This window comes from Chelonia mydas, chromosome 7, assembly GCF_015237465.2.
Source record: "Chelonia mydas isolate rCheMyd1 chromosome 7, rCheMyd1.pri.v2, whole genome shotgun sequence".
Classification (NCBI taxonomy): domain Eukaryota; kingdom Metazoa; phylum Chordata; order Testudines; family Cheloniidae; genus Chelonia; species Chelonia mydas.
The window spans coordinates 32,945,351-32,969,940 of NC_057853.1; the positions used below are offsets into that span (position 1 = coordinate 32,945,351).

Below are 24,590 nucleotides of genomic sequence, written 5' to 3' on the forward strand. Positions count from 1 at the left end.
GGTTCGAGTCTTACCTGCGGCAGCCAGGACCCCCAACTGGATCTGCGTTCAAGTTGCATCCTAGCAGAGAATGTAGCAGTGGGACTACTAGCTACCTAGATCATCTGCCTTTTCTCCTGTCCCACACCCCCAAGGTCCTGGGTTCAAGTCCCACCAGGGGATCTTTGGCCACATTCTGTGGCTGCAGCTTCATCTTTAGAGAGCTGCCCTCTCCTGCCCCCGTTGGCCTCAGTCCCTGGGACCACCCTTGTGAAGGCCCCAAGCAGGTGGAAACCATTATGAACCAGACCAAAAAGAAATCAATTCCCCAGATCATTTTATAAAATAGAAATCTTGTGATTTTTATGGGGGCCAACTTTTTTTTTTTAACCCTTTATTAGCACTATTTGCAACCTCTTTGGGGCACAGGTTGTCTGTGCTCTGTTTTTGCAGTGCCAGCACAACAGGGCCCAGGACTAGGGTTCCCATGCACTACCACAAACCAACTAATGAACTAGAGGTGGAAAGTGGGAGGTACTGAGCCTGTAGAGGAGCAACTGGTGGGATGGACACTTTCCAGGGCCCTGAGACTGCTAGAGATCCCACAACCAGAACAGGTATTTCCCAAAAACATGCCCCAGGCAGTATCTTTTGGGACCATAACATATTAAGTGACCATATCACATTAATGCTTTATGTAGCACTGTGGGCCAGAAACTGTATGCACTCCATGGGGGGAGGGTTACCCCAGCTCGTCCAGGAACCAATACCCCAGGGGGCGATTAAGATGAATTACTTAAGGCTTAGGTTGTAAACACCTCCAGAGAGGTACAATCCCATGGGGAGGTTTGAATATCTGGTCCAATCTGGTTTTTCCAGAGAACCAACAACAAAAGGGGTTTTGCTCTACAAAGGTAAACTGATGCAGGGCCATTTCTCTGATCCAGCAAACAGACAAGACTTTCTGTCTAAGTGAGGGGGGACCCCAACCCTTGTGGAACATTTGGAAAGACTTTAGCCGATTGGGGGCCCCATAAGAGAGATGGGTGATCTCCTCTATAAGCATGCCTCTAGTCTAGGATCTTTTTTTAAAAGATGTTCTCTGTTATGCTTTTACCTTAAGAATACATGTACTTAAAGAGCTGCATGGTGACTTGTAATTGCTGGCAATGCGCTGGTCATAGTCCTCAGGCACTGGTTGTGAGACAAACTGGCTTGCTGAAGATATCACAGCGTAAGGCTGAGCAGCCTTAAAACCCCAGTGAGGAGGGAGTAGGACAAGCTGGAGACCTGAGTGGACCACAGGGGGGGATACAGTTGAAATTACCCTGAAACTATGGCACCCACTTTGCCTTGCATTGCGGGGCTTGTCAGGACATTAACCTCTCAGTGAATCAGAGCAAGCTTCTCCATGAACCTTCCACCCATCCCCTGCAAGGGGTCTCTCCTTTCATGTCCGCTCCTTCCTGGTTCTGATACCTGATGCTCTGAGAAGAAACTGAATTGCTGCCACTAGGCCTGGCCCTCTGCTGGTGCCCAGCACCCCCACCAGCACTTATTATCCTATTTGCAGCAGCCCTGTTGCCCCCATCCCAGCATCTGGTTTATATATAGTCTCCCACCACCACCGTCAGCTCAGCCCAGGTGAGGACCTGGTGTTCCCCTCCCTCTGCCATCTCTCCTAGACAGCAATCAGCAGGTTCCAGCTGGAAGCAGCAGCCAAGCACAGGCCCCTCTCCCTCTTTCCATCCAAACCCCAGAGGATCAGACCCCGCTGACCCACGTGGTAGGGCAGGGCAGACTGACCTCAGTGCAGCTGCAGGGGGCTGCGTGGCCCCAGTCTCTCCCATTCCCACTTTTCTCGGCCAGAGGACACTGTCCAACTCCTCAATGCAAGAGGAAAGCTGGCCAGCTGGTTACCAGCTCAGAGGTGCGAGGAGCAGGCTCAGCCCAGGAACCAGCAGGTCACTCTCAGCAGCTTCCCAGGTAGGAGGAGACCAGAGCGCAGAAACCTCAGGGAGGCAGCTGGGCCTGTGGACATGACCCCCTGGTCTCCCCACCCAGGACAAGAGTGGCATCCCTCCCCCAAGCCCCGTGGCATCCCCAGGGCCCAGCCCGCAGGAGACACATGGCTGGCAGCAGGCTGGGGTTACAGTCAAGCTTTAATTTCTTTCCAGACTGACTCTGCGCTCACTCCTCCCAGCCAGGAAGGGGCAGGTTACACCCCTCCTCTTCTCCACAGGTCTGCGTCTCCCCCATCACCTGACTGCAAAGGGGCTCTCATTAGCTAGAGGGGGCAGCACCCACATTGGAATGTTAAGACAGGTGATTGTGGGGAAGAATCCTGGGGGTGAAGGGGAGCTGAGGTCACAGCAGGGTCATCACAGCCACCATGATCAGACCCTAAGGGCCCTGGGCTAGGCCAGGGCAGGGTTATTTACATCAACCATTGGACAGGACATTGTGCAAGAGTGCCAGCAGGGGGAGGAATAAGGCCCCTGCCCCTCCCCACTCTGCTGGGGGAAGGGGTATCACCCCATAAGGGGTTGGGGTTTAGCAAGACCATAGAGAGATGGTGAGGCCTAGCACCTCCTACGATGTTAAGGGAAGGAGCCACACACAGCTCACTGCAGGGAGCACACTGGAGGGGACTGAGCTCTGCCGCCCCCGCCATAATCACAGCTCAGGTGCAAGGAACCCAGTGCTGGCTGCCCCCCTCCCAGAGTGGGCCATCAGCGCAGGGCTCAGAGCACCTATGGCAGCAGAAGCTTCTCTGGGGAAGGCCAGTGCGTGGTGCTACTTAGGCAACAGAGCAACAGTGGGGGTGGGAGACACCCACCTCTCCCTCTGCACTGACAGCCACACAACCAGACCTATCCAACTGTCAGGGCCAGCCCCAGCTGCAGTGGCGCCCAAGTGGCCACGGAGGGGTGCAGAGTGGGGACTCTGTGCTTGGGGCAGCCCCATAACTATGGGAGAAGGATGAGACTTAAATACACAAAATAAAACTAGGGGTGGGGGGCACGGGGCTAACCTGTCACTCAGCCAAATGCCCCACGGGGCTGGCAAAGGCACGTCCGGGGGCAACCCCTTCCCCATGCACACCAGAGAGCTGCTAGGTGATGAGTGCCGGGATGGGGGAAGTTAGTCCTGGCTGCAGACAGCTAGTGAGCCCCTGCGCAGGATAGGGGGAGGGGTAGCCCCACACGAGGTGTGAGGTGGGCTCTGGTGAGAGTCCCAACACTAGAGGTTCCTCCAACACTGGTGTCAGCACCCTTTGCTGCAGAGTCCTGGCACTATCATACATGGAAACCAAGGCACCTGCCTGCCCTCACTCAGTCCTGGGACGTCCAGCCTGGGGGTTCCCGGAGCTGTAGCAGAGTGCACAGGTCACATCATGAGGAGGGAGAGCCCCTCTGGCACCAGGCTGCCCCACCTGGGTGAGAACTAAGAGTCCAGTGCATACATGTCCACAAGTGGCTCCGCCAGAGACAGGACGGGGTCTCCAAGTGCTGGGGGAGGGCAGGTGCAAGGGGACAGCTCAGGCCAGGAACACCACAAAGATGATGAAGAAGACTATGAGGATGAGGAAGATCTTGACCATGAGCCAGCGGTTGGAGGTAACTGACTGGAAGTATTTGAGGATCTCAGAATGCGCCGCCTCCACATTCAGCTGGGCATCCTCCACATTGGCATCAATCCTGCGGAGCGGAGAGGGGAAACAATTGAGTGATAGGGCCCCTGGGCTGCCCCACCCACCAGGCCTAGCCCCAGAGGATGAGCTCCAGGCTCTGGGTGTGGCAGAGATGAAGCTTGCCCCCAGGGCCCACATGGGTGAGCTACAGATGGCCACTCAGTTCTGTGTGGGGAGCTGGTTCCAAGCCTCAGGAATGGAGGATGAGCCCCCCATTAGGGCTGCAGGGAAGTGAGCAAGAAGCTGCCCAGCCATGCCTATGAAGTTGGTACCTCTGGATGGTCTCCTCTTGCTCCTTCACCATGTGCGCCAGTTGCTGGAAGATGGAGCCCAGCTCCACAATGGTGGATTCAATGTTCTGCATGGTGTCCGCCCGGCTCTGGATATACGAATCCTACAGAGACAAAGGAGAGTCAGTGCCTGGGGCAGCCCTCATCCCCCACATCCTGTCTCTGGAACAGTCCTCCCCATCTCCCCTACTAGCACCTGTTCGTCAATCAACTGCAGCTGCTGGCTTGTCCGGCTGTCCATGTCAATGGCCACATCCCCCGCCCGCCGGGGTTCATCCTGCAGCATCGTGGAGCCGCCTGCAGAGAGATGCCAGTGCAGTCAGGGCTGCCTGAGACTGGGGAGCCCCGCAGCCGAGCCCCAGGCCTCTGTACTCCAGGCTCCCAGAGAGGGGAGGGCCAGCCCTGCCTCCACACAGGGAGTTACCTACTGGTCTCCCTTCCCTAGAAGATGAACGCTATGCCCCCGCACAGGGTGCGCCAACCCCCTCCCACAAGCATCCTCCCAAGACAAGGGGCTCTGGACTCACCCAGGTTGCTGGCAGCAAGGGGCACTGGGGTGCGGGAGAAGTGCTCGCGCCGGCTCCGCTGCTGCTTCAGGTTCTAGGGGAGCAAGGAGAGATCGGAGCTGGGGTTAGATGGGGGAAGGCGGGATCTCGGTGTGCTAGTTCTCCCCATGGAGGGGGGGGAACAGGAGACACACTCAGATCTTACCTCCGTTCTCACCTCCAGCACTGACTTGAAGTCATTGGACATTGAGGCCAGTTTGGACTGAAAGGGAGGAAGTGAAAGGTCAAAAGGCAGCTGGGAGCAGGGCCCTGCCTCAACTATTCCCACACCCAGCTCAAAACCACAGCCCCCTCCACAATCCATTCCCCCTCCACCAGCTCAGAGCCACCCCATTTCCCTCATCAGCTGCGAGCGCCGTCCACTCCCCATGTCTGTCTCTAGCGGCTCCACTCCCCCTCACCTGCAGCGACACCACGATGGTGTTGGAGTGGGTCTGCACGTGCCGCCCGCTCTGGCTGCCCTTGGCCCGCACAAAATCCTGCAGCTGGGCAATCTGCTTGTTCAGGCTGTTGATGTCCTGGGGGAGGGAAATTGCTCCAGTCTCAGTTGAGGCCCACACCCCTACCCGATCCCAGCTGCCCTTTGGCTCCCACCCAGCTGGGGCTGCTGATCACAGGCTCTGGGTCCTTTCATTACTGCCCACCCCACCTCCCAAATAAAGAGGTCATCTCTGTCTCAGCCATCAGGAGATGCTAGCCTAGCTTACACTAACCTGTTTGATGATGTACGTCAGCTCCTCTATCTCCACCGCCTTGTCGTCAAACAGGGACTTCCGCTTGGCCACTGGGGACAGAGGGCGAGGTCAAGGTGTGTCTTCTGTGAGGCCAACCCACCTGGCAGGCAGTGGGGATGGGGACAACCCCAAGGCCAGCTCACAGGAGTCTCGGCTTCTTCCCTCCACTGCAAGTGCCCTGCTTTATCATTGCCCCCAGGATCAGAGCTAACAGCCCCGCACACATGCAGGTGCAGTACCAATTACCCTTCCTCACTGCTCCCCAGCAGCCCCATAGCCCATCCCAGCTGAGTGAGACAAGTCTGTGTCTCTAGTTCACAATGGTTATAAAGAGGTGAGAAGCCATGTTAAGCCCCAGTGCCATCAGTAGCCCCTCCATGTGTGAGCCCACACCCCCAGGCAGCCCCCTCCTACCCTCCCTCTCTCCCCACTCACAGATGGTCAGCTTCTCCAGCTTGGCAAAGGTGTTGCTGAGATCTTTCCCGATGCGCCTGGGTGGAGGTAGAACAGAAGACCAGAGTTAAGGGTGGGGTAGGGTCTGTGCTCCCCTAGTTGGGACCTGCTCACTAAACACACCAGCAGGGCACTCCCTTATTACCCCAGCCCTGACCTTCAGGACAACCCCCTCCCAACCCCATTCTAGGCCAGGTGGCCTGCCTTACCGTCCCACAAGGTTCCTTCCTTGCCCATTGATCCTGAGCCAGCACCACATACTCCCAGGTTATCCAGCTGCTGAGCCCCCTCCCCAAGCCTTGGCTAGCTCAGCCCTCCTCCAAGACCAGGTCACTCTGGCCCCACTCACTTGGCTATGACGGTGAATTCGCTCCTCTGGCGCATGGCGTTCAGAGTGGGTTTGTTCAGCTGCAGCCCATTCTGAAAGGAGAAAGAGAGACTGAACTCAGGTGTTCTGGGGCTGAGCATCCCCCATACTAGGAAGGAGTGGGCCTGACACCCCACAGGAAACAAGGACTCACCTGTCTGCTCTGCAAGGACTTGCAGGCGGAGAGGAACTCCTGGGTGCGATCACGACACGACATAGTGTCTGGGAATGACAAGGAGGAGGCAACAGTGGTGGCAGCAGGCGGGGGCAGCTCCTGTATCTGCGAAGGTCCCAGATAAACACCCTGATCCGTGTTCTTAGAGCCGTGGCGTTTTCTCGTATTCATTGAGGCTCATAACCTGGCGCTAGGGAGAGGGGAGACCATGGGCTCAGGGGCTTGGTTAATGGCAGAGAACAAACACCCCTCTCACCTGTCCCCATTAACCCTTTGTCCCTCCCCCACTCCTCAAGCACAATCACTATCACATCACCTCCTCTGGTCCATACATCTCTCACTGCAGCAAGGCAGTCAGCCAGCTCCAAGACACCCCTGCCTGCCCATGCAGGAGCAGCCCCGATGCAAGATCCAGACAGGGGTCCAGGCTCCTATGAGCTCAGAGGAGGATGTAAAGGGCTTCCCCAGCAGTTCATCTGCAGTTCAGAGAGGAGAATGCTTTGTGATGCCCAGAGTGCAAGGGAAGAGCCAGGCATGTACAGCAGGTAGAGACCCCCTGCTCCACTGCACAGCTGCAGAAGCCCCCCAGAGATATCAGTGTTATCTTGCCCCAGGTTTCAGTGAGGTCCAGTCCTCATGTGAGCAGCCCCAGCCAAGCCCCATACAGACAATACGACACTGGGTGACAGAGATGGTGGCAGCAGGAGCCAGTGTCAGGATCAGGCCATTTGGATTACAGTTCCATACAAGCAGAGGCAAGAAGGGGGCAGGACTGGGAGCCAGACTCTCCAACAGAGCCCAGAGTAAATAAACACTGAAGGCACTTGGGTCCCTCTGTCCATATGTTGGAGTAGTCAACTATTTTTCATCAAGGTCCATGTTTCTTGATCAAGCTATAGTCAAGTCCAGATTCCAGAGAAACATTTTTCACATTGCAATAACGATAGTGATGATAACAGATAAATAAAAAGATTTTGTGGTCTGTTCAAAAGTGTCTGGTGGTCCAGATTTGGCCCGCGGTCAGCCTATTGACTACCCCTGTGTACCCCACTGCTTCAGGCCACTTGCTGAGCACTGCCCCACAGCCCCCTCTCTGCAAACCACTCAGTGTCGCAAACCCCACTAAACAGAGAAGAGAAGTGAGGCACAGAGCGGCGGTGGGGGGGGGGGAGCGACTTCCACAAAACAGCAAATAACGGCTAGGTGGCAGAGCCAGAGGGAGAACCCAGGAGTCCTGGCTCCTAGCCCCCCGCCCTAACCCACTGGGCCCCAGAGCAGGGGGCCTGGGCAGGGGGCTCTGAGCTGGGGACAAGACTCCGCGGGGTGGGGGAGCAGGGAGAAGTAATGCTGTAAGCATCAGCCGGGGGCAGACCCTGAAAGAGGGAGACGGACGGTGTGGGGAGCACAGAGCGGGGGGGAGGGGAAGCCGGGGGGCCCCTTTGGGAGCACAGAGCGGGGGGAGGGGGAGCCGGGGGGCCCCTGGAGGGGACACGCAGGGGCGGGGGCTGCCCCATCTGGGCCCACCCCTGCCCGGGGGGGAAGGGGTTTGGGGGCCCCAGTCCCGCCTCCCGACTCACCGAGACGCGGATCTAGCTCTGGTCGTTGCAACCTAGACCCCACCGGCCGGGTACAACGTCACTGCCACGTACGCCTCACGTAACGCGCCAGCGCGTCACGCCGAGACGTGCCACGCCCCCTCCCCGGGGACCGGCTTCTTAAAGGGGCCGCGATCGCCATCGACAGTTCTGACCTCTCATAACCCCGGTGGGGCGGGGAGCTCGCGCGGGTCGCCCCAGGGCACCAGCCCCCGCCCGGCCCCTGGCTGCAGGCTCAGCGACTTCTGCCCGCCCTGCAGGGCACTGGGCCCCCCACAGCCCAGGCAGCTCTGAAACTGCCCGTGCAGAGCTGCTGTCCCCCCCCAACCACACACACGCTCCGCAGGTGTCCAGGGAGCCCACACCCTGCCATGGGGCTCTGCTCCCCAGCCCAGGGGGCAGTAAGCCCAGCACAGAAGCAGCTGTAAAAGTTATGTTTATTCCCCCTCTCTGCTAGCAGCCGGGCAGCCGTCTAGGATGGAAGCTTTTCCCCAGCGGCCTCGGCCTTGGCGGCCTCGGGACGGCTCTCTGGGCCAGAATCGCTGGCCCCAGGCAGCGTGGTGGCAGAGGTAGTGCTCTTGGTGCTCCTTATGGAATCACGCCGGCTACCAAAGATGGAGACACGTCTCCAGATGACCCGGATCTTGAGGCTCTCAGATGAATGCACCTCTGGGGTTGGGTCCGCGATCCGCAGCTGCTGCTTGCGCCTAGGCCTGAGCTTGCTGTCTGCAATGGAGGAGCGTAGGCTATCAGCATGTTGACCAGACCACATGCATACCCCAGGGTCACCCATCCTTCCTTTTTGCTGGAATTATTTATGCAGGATATTGTCATGACACTGATTTAACCATAACTTGCTTTATTAAATCCAAAGGCCAAATGGTATTTATACAATTGCTCTAAACATGCCTACAAAGCCCAAATAATAAGCAATTTACCACATCCAGACAATAACAAAACATTTATAAGCATTTGATCAAGATACTTACAAATGGGCTAAACCCCGTGGGTACATATACCCACATTGGTCAGCTCCAATATAGCCGGGCAGGTATTAGCAAATAACCCTTTAAGACTTAACTTTTTTCTACCCTTTAACTAATAAGCGATGTCTGTGCCAGGTACTGACTTCAGCTAAAAAACAGTTGGAGACAGGTCACTCTTATTCCCAGTCTTAATTCAGATAAGATTACAAACTCCTTTCTCCCCCAGGTCTTTCCTCTCTATCTGTCCCCTCCTTCCTGCTGTCCAACAGTTTTTCCTTTGGACCTGGTTTACATGGGCCCTAATTTTTCCGATAACACTGGTGTGGGGGGTGGGAAGGGCCATGTTAGCTCATTGTAAAACAGATTCTCTTTGTTTTATTTAAAACCATCTACAGTCACCCCTAACAGTCAGAGGCCCTCTCTTCAGAAATGTCTCCTTATTTCATTAGTTATTCTTTAAACCAGAAATGCTCCCTACTTCATGCCTTCTGGCCCTGTAACTAATTACTTTCAAGGCCTTTCTTTACAACACACATTTCTTCAGCCAAACCTAAGGTAACTTGAATTCTCTAATTTTTATTTATTCTACATTCCCCACTTTGAAACCGTACATACATGTGGGTTTTACTACATTAAGCATTCAAACATACTTCTACAATTTTATACAACTGCCAAACTTTGCAATATAGAATTAGAATAATCACCACAATAACACTGGTAATTACCAAAATGTTAAATGACCACCATTACTATGGATGTGTAGTTCCACATTATAAGCTTGCTTTGCCATTACCAGCACAGATAGTTTTTGCTTCACCAACTTCCCAGCAGTGTCTCAGCTGTACTATGCAATTTGGAGATTGCTCCCCCAGAGTGTATTTACATGCTGACAAGGGTCAGTAAGACATTACACCTGTCTATGTAAGTAAGTGTCCTCCAAATGTAAACAGCAGTCCTGTTCTGGGGCTTTCCAAACCTTGTAATTGCCATGCAACACCATATGTGTTGTAGAGCTTTCCAGTACTCCCACTGGTAACACTCTGGCCAAGGCTTTTTTCCCCACAAACTTCATGGTATTGGACTCTTGTTCCTTTCTTACCCTGCACCAATGAGGATTACCTCCCTTGTACCTAATCTTTAAGTTTTCTGTGGTCATAAAAGAGGGCAACCTTCTTTGTTCTGTCACTTAAGGATGCTTTTATTTTATATAGCATGTATTTACAATATACTATGCATATTATTGCTTTTGCTTTTTACCTTTCATGATAGCGACTTAATTTTACCTTGTGCATTTCAAAATAAATAAATAAATAAATAAATTACATCATGCTTATAAAACAATTCAATGCTTTTTCTCAATATATTCTTTACTTTCTTCATTTTTAAGATACAATACCCTAGATGCTACCTCTTGTTGAAAACACTTCCTCATTTAATCATAGAACTAGAAGGGACCTGGAGAGGTCATCTAGTTCAGTCCCCTGCACTCATGGCGGGACTAATTATCTAGACCAGTAGTTCTCAAAGTTCAGGGAAAGCCCCTGGCGGGCCGGACCAGTTTTTTTAACTGCCACGTCCGCAGGTTCGGCCGATCGCAGCTCCCACTGGCACTTCCCACTGCGGGAAGTGGCGCAGGCCAAGGGATGTGCTGGCCGCCCTTCCTGCAGCTCCCATTGGCCTGGAGCGGAAAACCGCAGCCAGTGAGAGCCGCGATCGGCCAAACCTGCAGACGTGGCAGGTAAACAAACCAGTCCGGCCCACCAGGGGCTTTCCCTGAACAAGCGGCGGACCGGCTTTGAGAATCACTGATCTAGACCATTCATGACAGGTGTTTGACTAACCTGCTCTTGAAAATCTCAAGCGATGGAGATTCCACAACCTACCTAGGCAATTTATTCCGGTGCTTAACCACCCTGACAGGAAATTTTTTCTAATGTCCAACCTAAACCTCCCTTGCTGCAATTTAAGCCCATTGCTTCTTGTCCTATCCTCAGAGGTTAAGAAAAACAATTTTTCTTCCTCCTCCTTGTAACAACCTTTTACATACTTGAAAACTGTTATCATGTCCCCTCTCAGTCTTCTCTTTCCCAGACTAAACAAACCCAGTTTTTTCAGTCATCCCTCATAGGTCATGTTTTCTAGACCTTTAATAATTTTTGTTGCTCTTCTCTGGACTTTCTCCAGTTTGTCCACATCCTTCCTGAAATGTGACACCCAGAACTGGAGACCTAATCAGCGCAAAGTAGAGCTGAAGAATTACTTCTTGTGTCTTGCTTACAACACTCCTGCTAATACATCCCAGAATGATGTTTGCTTTTTGCAAAAGCATTACACTGTTGATTCATATTTAGCTTGTGGTCCACTATGACCCTCAGAGCCCTTTCCACACTCCTCCTTCCTAGGCAGTCATTTCCCATTTTGTATGTGTGTAACTGATTGTTCCTTCCTAAATGGATGCAATCTTTCTGCTGCTAGCTTCTGTTAAAATGCATGTTCCCACAGCCACTCTATGTCAGCTTGATTTCAAAGTGACATACCAGTCCTAAATAGTTTAGCTTCGATGCCAATTTTATTAGTTCCCTCCAGTTTTGCTGCTGCCCCACCATGGCAGGTTTAAGCATTTTAAAGTTTAAATTTTTGTCCATAAAGTCCTTTTAATAGTATTTAAGCATTTTTGACAAATTCCAGTGACTGCAAATGAGTGAAATTCAATAAAGCTGGTGCATGAATAAGCTAACCATTATTATACAGTATGGATTTAACCCTAAGCCATTATTTGGATTTGTTTTCATTTTATGGCATTTTAATCTTGTATTCAATTAGCTTTAGTAGAATTATTCTTTTTCCATTTATAAAACACTGCCATGTAGGTTTTCACTCCCTTAATAACATTTACTTTACACAACAGTTAAACAAAACTTTTGGACAGATTTTTAATGGTTAAGCTCCGTTTCTTATATTCACTAATCTTCCTTGGTTCTGGGTTGGCTTCTGTTTCCAAAGTACACAGCCATCTGAAAAAGAAAAAACAACCTATTCTGGCTCCTCTTTGGAGCTTTTATAGGATTTTATTGAAATAAATCATTTATGTTTCTTTTACCCCTTTTACATATTCCATGGGGGAAATGCACATTCCTTCCATACTTTAACTTGAATTTTCTATAACATTATATTAGCCATATATCAATTTTCATGTGAAGTGTAACTGTTTTGTGTTTACAGAATTTCCATGCACCCTTACCAAAGTGACTGATACTTAGAGCCACCTTAAGGCTCCCTGTTCCTACAGTGTTTCTTTTGTACTCCTTTCTGCTGCTGTTGCCCCAGGAGTGCACTGTCTCTTCATTCTTTTACCTGCTGTTTTATTACTGCAATAGGATCAGGGTCTCTCCCCACTAGCCAGGTTCTGGCCGCCCCTGCCACATCCTCTAGCCCTTATTTAGAAGGATCTTTAACTTTATAAAAGCATTGAGGTACCCAAAGGTTTAAATGCTAAATAGCAAAGCTAAATAACATGAGCTACCTGTGTTTGGCAAAAAGCGTCTGTCTGTTTTGCAACTTTGAATGAAAGATTCAAACAGATTTTTAGTGAAATCTTTTAAAACCAATTAATTTTAAACCACACAAAATAGGGTTCTACAAACCAGGAGCGCTGGTTTAGGGCCTTAAAACCTTACATAATTACACAAATTTATTTCCATTTTTTAAAAAACATTTTTGCTTAACTCTCCTTGCACTGCTCTAATTATTTTTACACAACCGTGCCGCGATTACATTCCCCACTGGTAAATTTGGAGGCAGTCGAGTTCCAGTGGAACCCCCTTCTTTGCATTTAGTGATTTTGAATAAATCGTCCATAGTCAAATTATGCAAATCAGATTGTCTCTGTAGTCTCTGCAGCAGTCACGTTCAATTGATTATTTACAGACCATTCTTGGGAAAGTGGCCCATTTTCCTTCAGAATGGCTGTAAAGGCTTCTAGGGACAAAAGCATAGTGGTGGTAGTCCTCACCGCCTATGCAGTGTTAATTTGCGCAACAGTTCCTTTTAGCTCCTTGCTCTTTTTCCTTATATCACTTATCTCCCAAAGTGACACATCAGATGATTTCTTGGTTACTAGCTTAACTTTGTGCTTTTTTGCACCTATTCTGTAACTACAACTACTGTTCTCTCCATGGTCTCCCTTGGGCATTACTCTTTAAAATTCCAGTGGCCGTCAATGGACCTCTGCCATGCCCTGCCAATAATTTATCTATTTACGGCATTCAACAGACCTTTGTTGTGCTCTGCCCGGAATTTATTTGTGGCATTCATAAGAACATAAGAATGGCCATACTGGGACAGACCATTGGTCCACCTAGCCCAGTATCCGTCTTCCAACAGTGGCCGGTGCCAGATGTTTCAGATGGAAGGAACAGAAGAGGGCAATTTACTGAGTGATCCATCTCCTGTTGTCCAGTCCCAGCTTCTGGCAGTCAGACGTTTAGGGACATCCAGAGCATGGGCTTGCATCTCTGACCATTTTGGCTAATAGACATTGTTGGACCTATCCTCTATGAGCTTATCTAATTCTTTTTTTTTAATCTAGTTTTAATCTTGGCCTTTGCAGCATTCCCTGGCAATGAGTTCCACAGGCTGACTGTGCATTGTGCGAAGAATGGATCCCTGCTGTGCTCCGCCAAGCATTCTTTTACATAGGTATCCAAACTACTTCTCTCTATTCCCCTTATGTTACTGAATTTCTCTTTAGGAGAGAATTCTCTACTGGCAGTATAGAATTAAACTTATTACTGTATATATACAGTAAAAGCTGTGTTATCCGGCACTTTACCTACCGGAAAGCTCTATAAACCAGCATTTCTGATCTTCATTGAAAGTCCAGTTTATAGTCCGGTTGGTGCGGGGCTGGCAGGCTCCCTACCTGCCTCCACATGGCTCCTTGGAAGCAGCAACATGTCCCTACTGCTCCTAGGCGGAGGAATGGCCACAAGGGGTTTGGAGTGTGGGAGGGGGTACAGAGCGCAGGCTCTGGGAGGGAGATTGGGTGCGAGAGGGGGCACAGGACAGGGGGTTGGGGCGCAGGAGGGGATGCAGGGTGCCTGATCCGGGCAGCACTCACCTCATGAATCTCCCTGCGACCTGTCCCTGCTGCTCATAGGCGGAGGTGCAGCTAGGCGGCGCTGTATGCTGCCTCTGGCCGCAGGCACCGCCCCTGCAGCTCCCATTGGCCTTGGTTCCTGGTCAATGGGAGCTGTGGAGCCAGTACTCAGGGCAGGGTAGGGGCAGTACGCAGAGCCGCCTAACCGTGACCCTGCTTAGGAGCAGCAGGGACATATTGCCACTTGCGCGGAGCCACCCAAAGTGAGCACTGCCCGGATCCAGCAGCTGCACCCCCTTCCCCCTCCCCAACCCTCTGCCCCCTCTCCAGCCCTAAACCCTCCCCCACACCCACACATACAGTCAGAGTAATAAGGCACCAGGACCAGATGGTATGCATCCAAGAGTTCTGAAGGAACTCAAAAAATTAAACTACAGAACTACTAACTGTGGTATGTAACCTATCGCTTAAGTCAGCTCCTGTACCAGATCACTGGAGGATAGCTAATGTGATAGCAATTGTTTAAAAAAAGTCTCCAGAGGCGATTATAGCAATTACAGGCCAGTAAGCCTAACTCAATACCAGGCAAATTGGTTGAAACTATAGTAAACAACAGAATTATCAGACACGTAGATGAATACAATTTGTTGGGGGAAGAGTCAACACAGCGTTTGTAAGGGACATCATGCCTCACCAATCTATTTGAATTCTTTGAGGTCAACAAACACATGCACAAGAGTGATCCAGTGGATATAGCGTATTTGGACTTTCAGAAAGTCTTTGACAAGGTCCCTCGCCAAAGGCTCTTAAGCAAAGTTAGCAGTCATGGGATAAAAGGAAGGTCTTCTCATGGATCAGTAACTGGTTAAAAGACAGGAAACAAAGGTAGGAATAAATGGTCAGTTTTCAGAATGGAGCGAGGTAAATAGTGGGGTCCCCCAAAGATCTGTACTGGGACCAGCGCTGTTCAACATATTTATAAATGATATGGAAAAGGGGGCGAACAGTGAGGTGGCATTGTGTAGATTTTACAAAATTATTCAAAATAATTAAGTCGAAAGCAGACTGCGAAGAGCTACAAAGGGATCTCACAAAATTGGGTGTCTGGGCAACAAAATGACAAATGAAATTCAGTGTTGATAAATGCAAAGTAATGCACTTTGGAAAACATAATCCCCACTACACATACCAAACAATGGAGTCTAAATTAGCTCTTACCACTCAAGAAAGAGATCTTGGAGTCATTGTGGAGAGTTCTTTGAAAACATCCGCTCAATGTGCAGCAGCAGTCAAAAAAGTGAACAGAATGTTAGGAACCATTAAGAAAGGGATAGACAATAAGACAGAAAATATCATAATGCCACTATATAAATCCATAGTATGCCCATATCTTGAATACTGCGTGCAGTTCTGGTCACCCCATCTCAAAAAAGATATTAGAATTGGAAAGGGTACAGAGAAGGACAAAAAATTATTAGGCGTATGGAACAGCTTCCATCTGAGGAGAGATTAAAAAGACTGGGAGTGTTCAGCCTGGAAAAGAGACGACTAAAAGGGGATATGATCGAGGTCTACAAAATCATGAATACTGTGGAGAAAGTGCATAAGGACGTGTTATTTACCCTTTCACATAACACAAGAACTGGGGGTCACCGAATGAAAGTAATAAACAGCAGGTTTAAAACAAACAAAAGGAAATACAATTTCACACAACACACAGTAAACCTGTGGAACTCATTGCCAGGGGATATTGTGAAGGCCAAAACTATAACTGGGTTAAATAATGAATAGATAATTCCTGGAGAATAGGTCCAGGAATGGTTATTACCCAAGATGGTCAGGAATGCCACCCCACACTCTGGGTGTCCTAATTCTCTTAACTGTGAAAAGCTGGGAGGAGACGACAGGAGATGGAACACTTGATAATTGCCCCCTTCTTCTAGTCATTCCCTCTGAAGCATCTGGCATTGGCCACAGTCAGAAGACAGGATACTGGGCTAGATAGACCATTGGCCTGACCCCATATGGCCATTCTTATGTTGGCCCCAGAGCATTGGTCGCAACCCCTTCACTCTGGACTTTAGCACAACTGAAATTATTGTCATTTGTCCTGCCACGGGTGCCAAAACATTGGAATTATTATTTATGCAGGCTATTATCAGGATACTGATTTAACTATAAATTCCTTTATTAAATCCAAAGGCCAAATGATATTTATACAATTGCTCTAAACAAATTGCCTACAAAGCCTAAATAATAAGCAATTTACCACATCCAGACAATAACAAAACATTTATAAGCATCTAATTAAGAGAATTACAAATGGGCTAAACATGGGCCCTACGTTTTTCAGTAACACTGGTGTGTGGAATGGGAAGGGCCATGTTGGCTTATTGTAAAACAGATTCTCTTTGTCTTATTTAAAACCATCTGCAGTCACCCCTATCAGTCAGAGGCCTTCTCTTCAGAAATGTCCCCTTATTTCATTAGTTATTCTTTGAACCAGACATCCTCCCTACTTCATGTCTTCTGGCCCTATAGCTCATTACCTTCAAAGCCTTTCTTTACAACACATTTCTTCAACCAAACTAAAGCTAACTTTAATTCTCTAATTTTATATTTATTCTATACCTTTACAAGCTCTAAGATAAGGCAAATGAAGAGCCACCATGAAGTAGTGTTGTCCAGTGGGAAGCTGGGGATCCAGAGCTCCTGGGTTCTACTCCTAGCTCTAGGAGAACAGTGGGGTCTAGCTGGTCACAGCGGTGGGATAGCTAGGCATCAGGATGCCTGGATTCCCCTCTGCTCTGGGTACAGTAGGGATGGGAATTTCCCCTCACTGGCTCTGAGTTTCCCCAGCGAATAAACCCAAAGACACAGAGTGCAATGTGGACTGCGACCCCAGCAGACCCAGGGGTAGGAGCATGACCTGGAGGGAGCAGGGGCCAAAGGAGCCCCCCAGATGGACAGACTGACAGAGATTTCTATCTATCAGGGATCAGCATGAAGGACCCAGTATCCTTCCCCTGGAGGGACTCCATCCCCCATGTTTCAGAGTAGCAGCGGTGTTAGTCTGTATTCGCAAAAAGAAAAGGAGGACTAGTGGCATCTTAGAGACTAACCAATTTATTTGAGCATAAGCTTTCGTGAGCTACAGCTCACTTCATCGGCTGCATAAACCATGTGTAGACCCCCCCTTCCTTGCGGATGCCCCATGATCCCCCTCTCCCCAATGCAGGAAACCCCTGAAGATCCCCTACACGTGTAGCCCCACCTCCTGCACAGCCTCCCCCTAGAAGCCCACTTGTAGACCCCTCCTTTCCTCGCCCAGAAGTTACCCGTGCCTGCAGTTCCCGTCCCTCAGGATGCCCCCACAAGGCAGCGATCTCCTCACCTGCAGTGTCGCTGGGCCCCTCTGCTCCGTCCGACCCCTCGGCGCGGGCCCGGCGGCCGGAGTGCATGCAGCCCATGGGTGCGCTGCCGCCGCCTGGAGCCCTCGGCTCCGGACGCCGCGCGCTCCCCGGGCGCTTTGTGAGGTCAGCGCCCGGCGGCACCTCCCCGTCGCAGTCTCCAGGGGAGGGCTTGGCCCGGAGCACGGCCCCGGTTCCCAGCGTGGTGACCCGCTGCACTCAGCGCCCCGCCCGGCTCGGGCCTGCCCCCACGGACCCCTCCCAGCGGCCCCGGCTGCACCACGCCCGGGGGCACGGCCCCGCCTCCGGCTCCGGCTCCTCTGCGTCTCCCACGTGTCCTGCCCCCCCCAGGTGAGACAGGCCCCCTGGGGGCAGAGGCTCCTCAAGGAGGGGCCATGTAGGAGACTCCACTGCTGGGGGAAGGGCAGAGAGGGGTGAGCCAATAGCATGGGCACAGAACAGCTCCATGGGGGGGGGGGGGGGGAGAGATCTATGTACAGGGGCCCCTCCCCCAATACCCACCTTGGGGCAGCCCTCCCCACACAGGCACTGGACTCACAGGCAGAGTAGGGCTCACCCCCCACGCACAGACACACACACCTCCAGGACAAGTCACAGTTATAGGTTCTTTTTACGCTGCTGTGTGATGGCCATTACAGCTTGGGGATGCAGAGGCAAGGTCCAAATCCCTCACCCCAAGTATCTGCTCCTCTCCCAACCCATCACCAGCTGGCCCATGGAACGGGCCTTAATGGACCCAGCTCTGCCCTCCAGCCCCTTAGTGGGCTGTGGCTGCCCCCAACCCAACCCGCCTGTGCATGTATGTTTGTCCCAGCTCGGGCACATTCTCTGAGAGGTTAGGGCCCTGCCAACCCCAAGCTAGGGCTGGCACATTTCCACCCCTCCTCCACCCCAATCCCTTTCAGCCACAGGGGAGAGGCTGGTGCCCCTGGTGAGCAGAGACATGAAGCTTCCCTTCCCCTTGTTCAAGTTGTAGTCCCTATGGCCAGGGTGGGGAGCAAGTTCATTATGCTTTCTGGCTGGGGCACAGGCTCCCCACTTGCCCCCCTCAAGGCCCAGCACTCGTTCTCTTCTGCTTCTTGGGCCGCTTGCCTAGCTGGGTCTCCCGGACATGGGGGTCCATGTTGCGCTTGAGCACTGTTTTGGTAGCCACCGTCTCCATGCCATCCCACAGCTCATCTTCTTCCTCCTTCACATCTGCTTGGGGGGCTGCAGGTTCAGGCTCTTCATCCTGGGAGGGAGGCAGTCAAAGCAAGTAGCACCCCCTGACTAGGTGAAGGGGCCTCCATGGAAGGACAAGGGAAGGGTCCCTACCCACCACCTTAAGCAGGTTTAGGGGAGCAGGAGGCCCCAGCCCTGGGGTCTCTCCCCAGCTCCCTGCCCCCAACATCCCTCAACCCAATAACAATGCAGCCAGGAGAGAGGCAGCAAAGGTGCAGCAACCCCACCAATGGAGCTCCCAACACACTCACCTCCCACCTCTCACGGCTGGTCAGCAGCAGGCAGTTCAGCCGGGACTTCAGATACACCTGCAAACAACGGGGGTTAGAGATCAGGATACAGCAACATGTCCAGAAGGAAGAGGGAATCACTGCAGCTCCAGCCTCTCCCAGCAGGGGGTGGGGCAGGAGCAATGGCAGCTGAGGCACTACCAGCAGGGGTGCTGTGCATGGGGTGGGCAAGGGCGCAGCTCTCACCTTGTGTACCAGGCGTTTGTCCTCGATATTATGTACCCGCAGGAAGCGGTCAAGGCCACAGGAAGCCACTAGTGGGAGGGTTGGGTGACACTGGACGCTGCGCACGCTCCCAGCAAAGCCCTTCAGGCATTTCACCAGCCGTCCTGCCACAGAGGGAGATGGACCATCACTGAGCCAGCCCCCAGGCTCACCCCCAGATATCCAAGCTAGAGGGTCCAGTAGCATCCTCTCCACTGACTCAACCCCAACCCAGCCTCCACCTCCTAACTCCCCACCCCCATGAATCCGTCCTCCACCCCCATAGGCTTCTCCCCTGCCCCAAGAGGAACACCGTTCCCTCTCCCCTACATAACCCCATACTCCCTCCCAACATGAGCCCCCCATACTCTGTGGCTGGCAGCAGCAAAGCATTGTGGGCTGCAGCCACGCCCCAGCTCACCTTGCCGCAGGTCGATGACAGCCATGTCCCCGTGTGAGCTGCCTACCACCACAGAGCTGCAAGGAGATGGTTAGCAGGCACAGGCAGGACAGGAGCCACCACTCTAACTTCCCACCCCATGGTCCCAGGGACACCCACTGCCCAGCCGGGCTTCTGCACTCCACCACCCATCAAGGAGCCATGAGCAACTCCTTCCCCTCCACCCCTCTCTCCACACAGATCTGGGAACAGACCCCAGGAGCCAGACTCCCAGCCCCCCTGCCCTAACCCAGGAGCCAGTGCTGCCTCCCACCAAACAGAACCAAATGGAGGTCTGGTGCTGAGCTCTGAATAGCTCTCAGCTGCCTGCCCTTGGCATTCGTTGTCGGTGCCTCACCCCAGGCCACAGAGCCACTGCCCTGCCCTGTCCTCCCCCAACTGTGTTCAGTTCCTCCTCCCCCTCAGCAGGGAGAGTGACTCACTCAGCAGCAGGGGTGAGGGAGAGGGCTGTGAGGGGGTACTCCCCATAGGTCGCCTCCAGCACAGGGCGCCGCTGTGGGGAGCTGGGGTCGTACAGTCGCACCTGTGAGAGACATAGAGGGCATCTAAGTGGCCCTGCACACCCCCTCCCTGGCAGGCAACCACTCTGCCCCAAGCAGGTGAGCTGGGGGCATCAGAGGTCAGCTGTCAGGATACGAACCCTCCAAACACCTGAATGCCCCTCCCCCCAGCTCCTCCACCCCTCCATCCTCTGCTTCTCAGACCAATTCCCCTTCCCTCCCCCAGGCTCCTCCGGCCCTGTATCCAATGAACCTCAGACCCTGCTCCTCTTCCCCATCTGCCCAACCCTTCCAAACCCCAATCTAACACCTCTATTGCCCCAACCCTTCCCTCCATTCCCCCAGCTCCGCAATCCCCTTTCCCCCTGCACCTCAGACCCTGATATTCCCTTCCCCAACCCCTCCAGACCCCAATCCTACACCCCTATCACACCAACTATTTGCTCTCCATTCCCCCTGCTCCACAATCCCCTATCCATTTGCACCTCAGACTGATCCCCTTTCCCATCTCCCCCTCCCCAAACACCATCCTGCACCCCGCATCTCCCCTTCCCCAGGTCCCCCTCCCTCAACTCCCAGCCTCTCAGACCCCAGTCTGCTCATCCCTCCCCCTTTGCGGGCTCCCCAGACCTTGATCCATTTCCCACCTCAACCCAGCTCACATCCCCACCACCTCCCAAGTCCCTCCCCCGACCTCCTCCAGAATCCAATCCTCCTACCTACATCCTTCTCCAGACCCTAATCCCCCCTACCCCCCTGCAAACTCCAGTCCCTGCAGTGCATCCCAATCCACCCCTCAGGATCCTACCTGGTGGTGCCCAGTGCAGGTGACAATCTTCTCAGAGCCAGGTAGAAACTGCAAGTCATGCTCCCAGACAGGCACCCGGAGATTGAGCCAGTCATTCCGCACCTGCCGAGAGGGGCAAGGCGGGGTAAGTGGAACCACAACGCCTGGGCTCGGTTTGCTCCCACATGGCCTGAAAGGGTGCTGGGCTCCAGGCAGCAATGGGAGATGAAACATAGATCTTGCCAGGGATTTGGGGGAGAGACGAAGGGAGGAAGAGTGTGTATAGTGGGGCTCAGGATCAGGGAACAAGGAGTGGGGTCAGGACAGACTCTCCCCCAATGGGGTAGGAGATTGACTTAGGGCCAGGCCAAGGGCTTCCCTCCCCCCAGGCAGCCAGGGCAGATGCTGATAGAGGGTATGGCTAGGTGGGAGTAGGGCAAGGGCTCCCTAGACCATGGGCTGGTAGGGGACACGTCTAGGGCAAGCACTCACATTTTTGGCACGGAAGATGGGTTCTTCAGGCTGGTGCAAGTCCCAGACCTTCAGAGCGTTCTCCTTCCCACCTGTCCCGACACACTGCGGCTGGGCCGGGTTCTGGCGCATACAGCACACGCCAGCCCCCACCTGGGTTTCCACCTAAATGGGGCAGCAGAAAAGAGAGAGTTATGATACCCCACTGTGTGGGAGTCCTGGCAGGACTGAGATCCACTGCACTTACCCCTCCCCACAGAGCAAACAGGAATTGTCCCCACACAGCTCAGCTCCCTGGGACCAGCCTGGGAGAAAACAGTGTTAGCCCTAATCCGGCTCAGATTCCTTCCCAATGCAGCATTCTCCACTTAGCCATACCCCACCACCAACCCAGCATCCACTGCCCCCGGCCTCTCCCCATAAGAGTCTTACGTTTTCGGATGAGGCATCCCGCCAGACCTTGAGGAGACCAGACTCCACACAGGTGATGATGGAACTGCACATGCCGGCCAAATGGTGGGGGGGTGAAGAGGGAGAAAATCCAGGTAGGGAGGAGAGAGAAATAAATCATTGTTAGTTTCTAACAGCAGGCACAGGCCACACTCACTACTGGAATTAGGACGTGAGATGGATGGATGAACAGGCAGACAAGGAGTGGGTGTCACAAAGGGAACTTGAATATCCTGCCTAAAGAGAGTGAAAGAAATGCTTCTCACCGCTCCACCCCACAATGGGTGTATTTGTTTTTGGAAGCAGGGTAGTGAGCCATCCAACATCAGCTGCTGTAAGAGACAGGACAGCAGGCTAGATGGGGCCATTGGTCTGATCCAAAGGTAGGCGTGTGCATGCATGTCGTGATATGAGGTTCAAGGAGCTCCCAGGTCTAACCTGGAGGTGGCAGGGAGCAGGAAAGGGTAAATGATCTAATCCAGGGGGGTGGCTGCATGAGACCCAGGGTTAGATGGATCTACAGGTCTGATAGGACGGAGAGAAGGAGACTTGGGGATAGAGGGGTCCCTGAGCCTGAGTCCCAGAAGGGAGAGAATATGAGCGACCTGGAGTTAGATAGGCCCGATCCCAGGAGAGGACGGGGGGATGGGTGAAACTTGGGGTTAGATGGGCCCACAGATAAAAAGCTGGAGACAGGAACGAGGGAGCTGGGGGGCAGCTGCCAGGTTCGGGGCGCGGGACCCACCTGTCGTGCACGGCCAGGCCGCAGAACGAGCCCTCCCCGCCCAGACATTGCCGCGACTCTGTGAACTTTCCTTTCTCGGTGCTGAACAGCTTCACCGACCGATCCAGGCAGCCGACGAGGATCTGGGGAAGGAGAGTGGTCAGGGGGCGCCCCTGCTGCAGCCCGTCGCCCCGAGCCCCTCGGCTGCAGCCCCGGGCCCCTCACCTCGGACTCGGAGGGATCCCCCCAGCACATGGCGCAGACGCCCTCATCCCGGCGCAGCGCCGAGGCCGCCACGTAATTGGTGGCTTGTCTCCGCCGCAGGTTGACCCCTAGGAAAGAGACGAGAAATGGTCACAGCCGGGGGGAGTGGGGGAAATGGGACAAGACACCCCCCCCCCCCCATCACGACCCCCTCCCCGATACCTTTCAGGATGCCAGTCTCGGATCCAACCCACACGTGATTCCACCGCGCAGAAGACGCCATCTTGCCCCGGTAATGCTCTCTATCCGCTCCGGCTCGCTTCCTCCTGTGTGTCTGGGTGGGCCGGAGTGTGCTGACAGAGAACGGAAGTGGTGCAGGGCCGGACCGCTTACGGTGTTGCGCCGCAAGACGGATGTTTGTTAGATTGCGGGATGTGTGAGAGGTCGGGCTGAAGCCACTTCCGGTCTGTGGTGTCACACCGAACCCTTTCCTGCCTACACCTAGTGCTACTCGCACGTTCCCCTCTGCTGCCTGTTCATTGTGCATCCTTCCCCCGACCGACCAACCCAGATTTTGTGAGTTGCTTGAGCAGATGCTGTGCAACCTTTTTGCTCCTCCCCACAGTGGGGAGAGTCTCCACTCTCTGCCCCCCTCCCACAGCGGCGGGGGGATCATAGCAGTAAGGGAGACAGAGCAGTTGATGTAATTCAGGGGTTGAGGCAAGATTTGGGCTGGGGGAATCCCCGTCCACACATGATGGCACAGCTCAGAGTAGTAGTCCTGCAAGATGCTCAGCAACGTGGAGCAGGGAGTCGTGGTGTCATGACCCAAGCAGCAGCCGCACTCAAGGGCGCAGCCGAGAATGTGGAGTCAGGGAGCAGAGAGTGCCCTTTGTTGGCTGTTTAGATTCTGACCTCTTTGGGGCAGGGACTGTCTCTTGCTGTGTCTGCCAGAGGACCCAATCTCAATCAGAGTCTTTGCAGTGCCCAGATCTTGGTTAGGATTTATGCAGCACCAAGCAAGAGGGGACCCCGATGTCAGTTGGAGTCTCTAGGCACTATTATTATACACATGCTTGTAACTGATATGGGAGGAGACCCAGCACATGTGTTGGTGCCTCGTTTTTTTTATATTTAACTCTAAATAAATATTAGACCAGGAGATTCAAATCTGGTTTATTAAATGTCAGTTAAATGAGCATTTGACACACACCCATAAAAACCTTTATTTACTGGAGTTGCTGAACAACAATAATAATAATAATAGAACCTCACAACTGACAGAATAAGACAAAAATGGAAGGGAGAAGAGTCAGTCCAGCTGTGGCTGGAGTCTGACCTCCATGTATCTTCATTAGTGAATGTCCCCACAGGCAGTAATGGCCCCTTCAGGTCAAAGAGCTCCACCCTCTTCGCATATATCTTATCTCACAGAGTAATCCCTCTTTGCCATTCCTGCAACTTCCCCATTTCTACTGACATGGGTGGGAATTTCTGGCTTTGTCTGTATTTTGGTATGGGAAAGGATGCCTCAGAGATACTGTTAAATCCACTAGGGATTTTGCTGTAGCTAATGTGGAAGGTGCTCAGATACTCAGGGGCTGGCAGAGCCTAGGCATTCACACAATCCAGACCTCATCCACAGCAAAGATGGAAGGGAGACCTGATGACAAAGAATGGAAGGAACAGAAAGACAGCTGGAGCCACTCCAAGGGGTGGATTTATCCATCTATCCCTGGCCCCCATCACCATAGTATCTGGGCACTTCACCAGCTTTAATATATTTATCCTCATAGCCCCCTTAGGATGAAGGGTCATGCTATTATCCCCATTGAACTAATGGGGAACTGAGGCACATGGAAAGACTAAGTGACTTGCCCAAGCTCACACATGGAATCTGCGGAGGAACAG

General features: G+C 52.8%; 2 protein-coding genes across 4 annotated transcripts; both read right to left on the reverse strand.

Moving 5' to 3' along the window:
- Window positions 1-2,123: 2,123 nt before the first annotated feature.
- Window positions 2,124-17,821, reverse strand: STX5 (syntaxin 5). Of its 3 annotated transcripts, none has more exons than XM_043552257.1 (13): window positions 17,332-17,821; window positions 7,836-8,579; window positions 6,591-6,734; window positions 6,238-6,448; window positions 6,066-6,136; window positions 5,699-5,754; window positions 5,243-5,313; window positions 4,931-5,047; window positions 4,675-4,731; window positions 4,491-4,563; window positions 4,160-4,260; window positions 3,946-4,067; window positions 2,124-3,680 (listed from the first exon to the last, which is right to left on the reverse strand). In XM_043552257.1, the coding sequence occupies exons 4-13, from the start codon at window positions 6,427-6,429 to the stop codon at window positions 3,521-3,523; spliced, it is 1,020 nt and encodes a 339-aa protein (XP_043408192.1). In that variant the 5' UTR covers window positions 6,430-6,448; window positions 6,591-6,734; window positions 7,836-8,579; window positions 17,332-17,821; the 3' UTR covers window positions 2,124-3,520. The 3 variants fall into 3 exon arrangements, with proteins under 3 accessions (XP_043408192.1, XP_027688361.2, XP_007070439.2); XM_027832560.3 differs by having other exon boundaries at window positions 6,575-6,734; XM_007070377.4 differs by lacking the exon at window positions 6,591-6,734.
- Window positions 17,822-17,959: 138 nt separating this feature from the next.
- Window positions 17,960-23,221, reverse strand: WDR74 (WD repeat domain 74). Its single transcript, XM_007070378.4, has 11 exons — window positions 22,902-23,221; window positions 22,701-22,807; window positions 22,497-22,618; window positions 21,734-21,797; window positions 21,323-21,466; window positions 20,852-20,953; window positions 19,966-20,066; window positions 19,505-19,560; window positions 19,066-19,208; window positions 18,841-18,897; window positions 17,960-18,599 (listed from the first exon to the last, which is right to left on the reverse strand). The coding sequence occupies exons 1-11, from the start codon at window positions 22,960-22,962 to the stop codon at window positions 18,417-18,419; spliced, it is 1,140 nt and encodes a 379-aa protein (XP_007070440.4). The 5' UTR covers window positions 22,963-23,221; the 3' UTR covers window positions 17,960-18,416.
- Window positions 23,222-24,590: the final 1,369 nt, after the last annotated feature.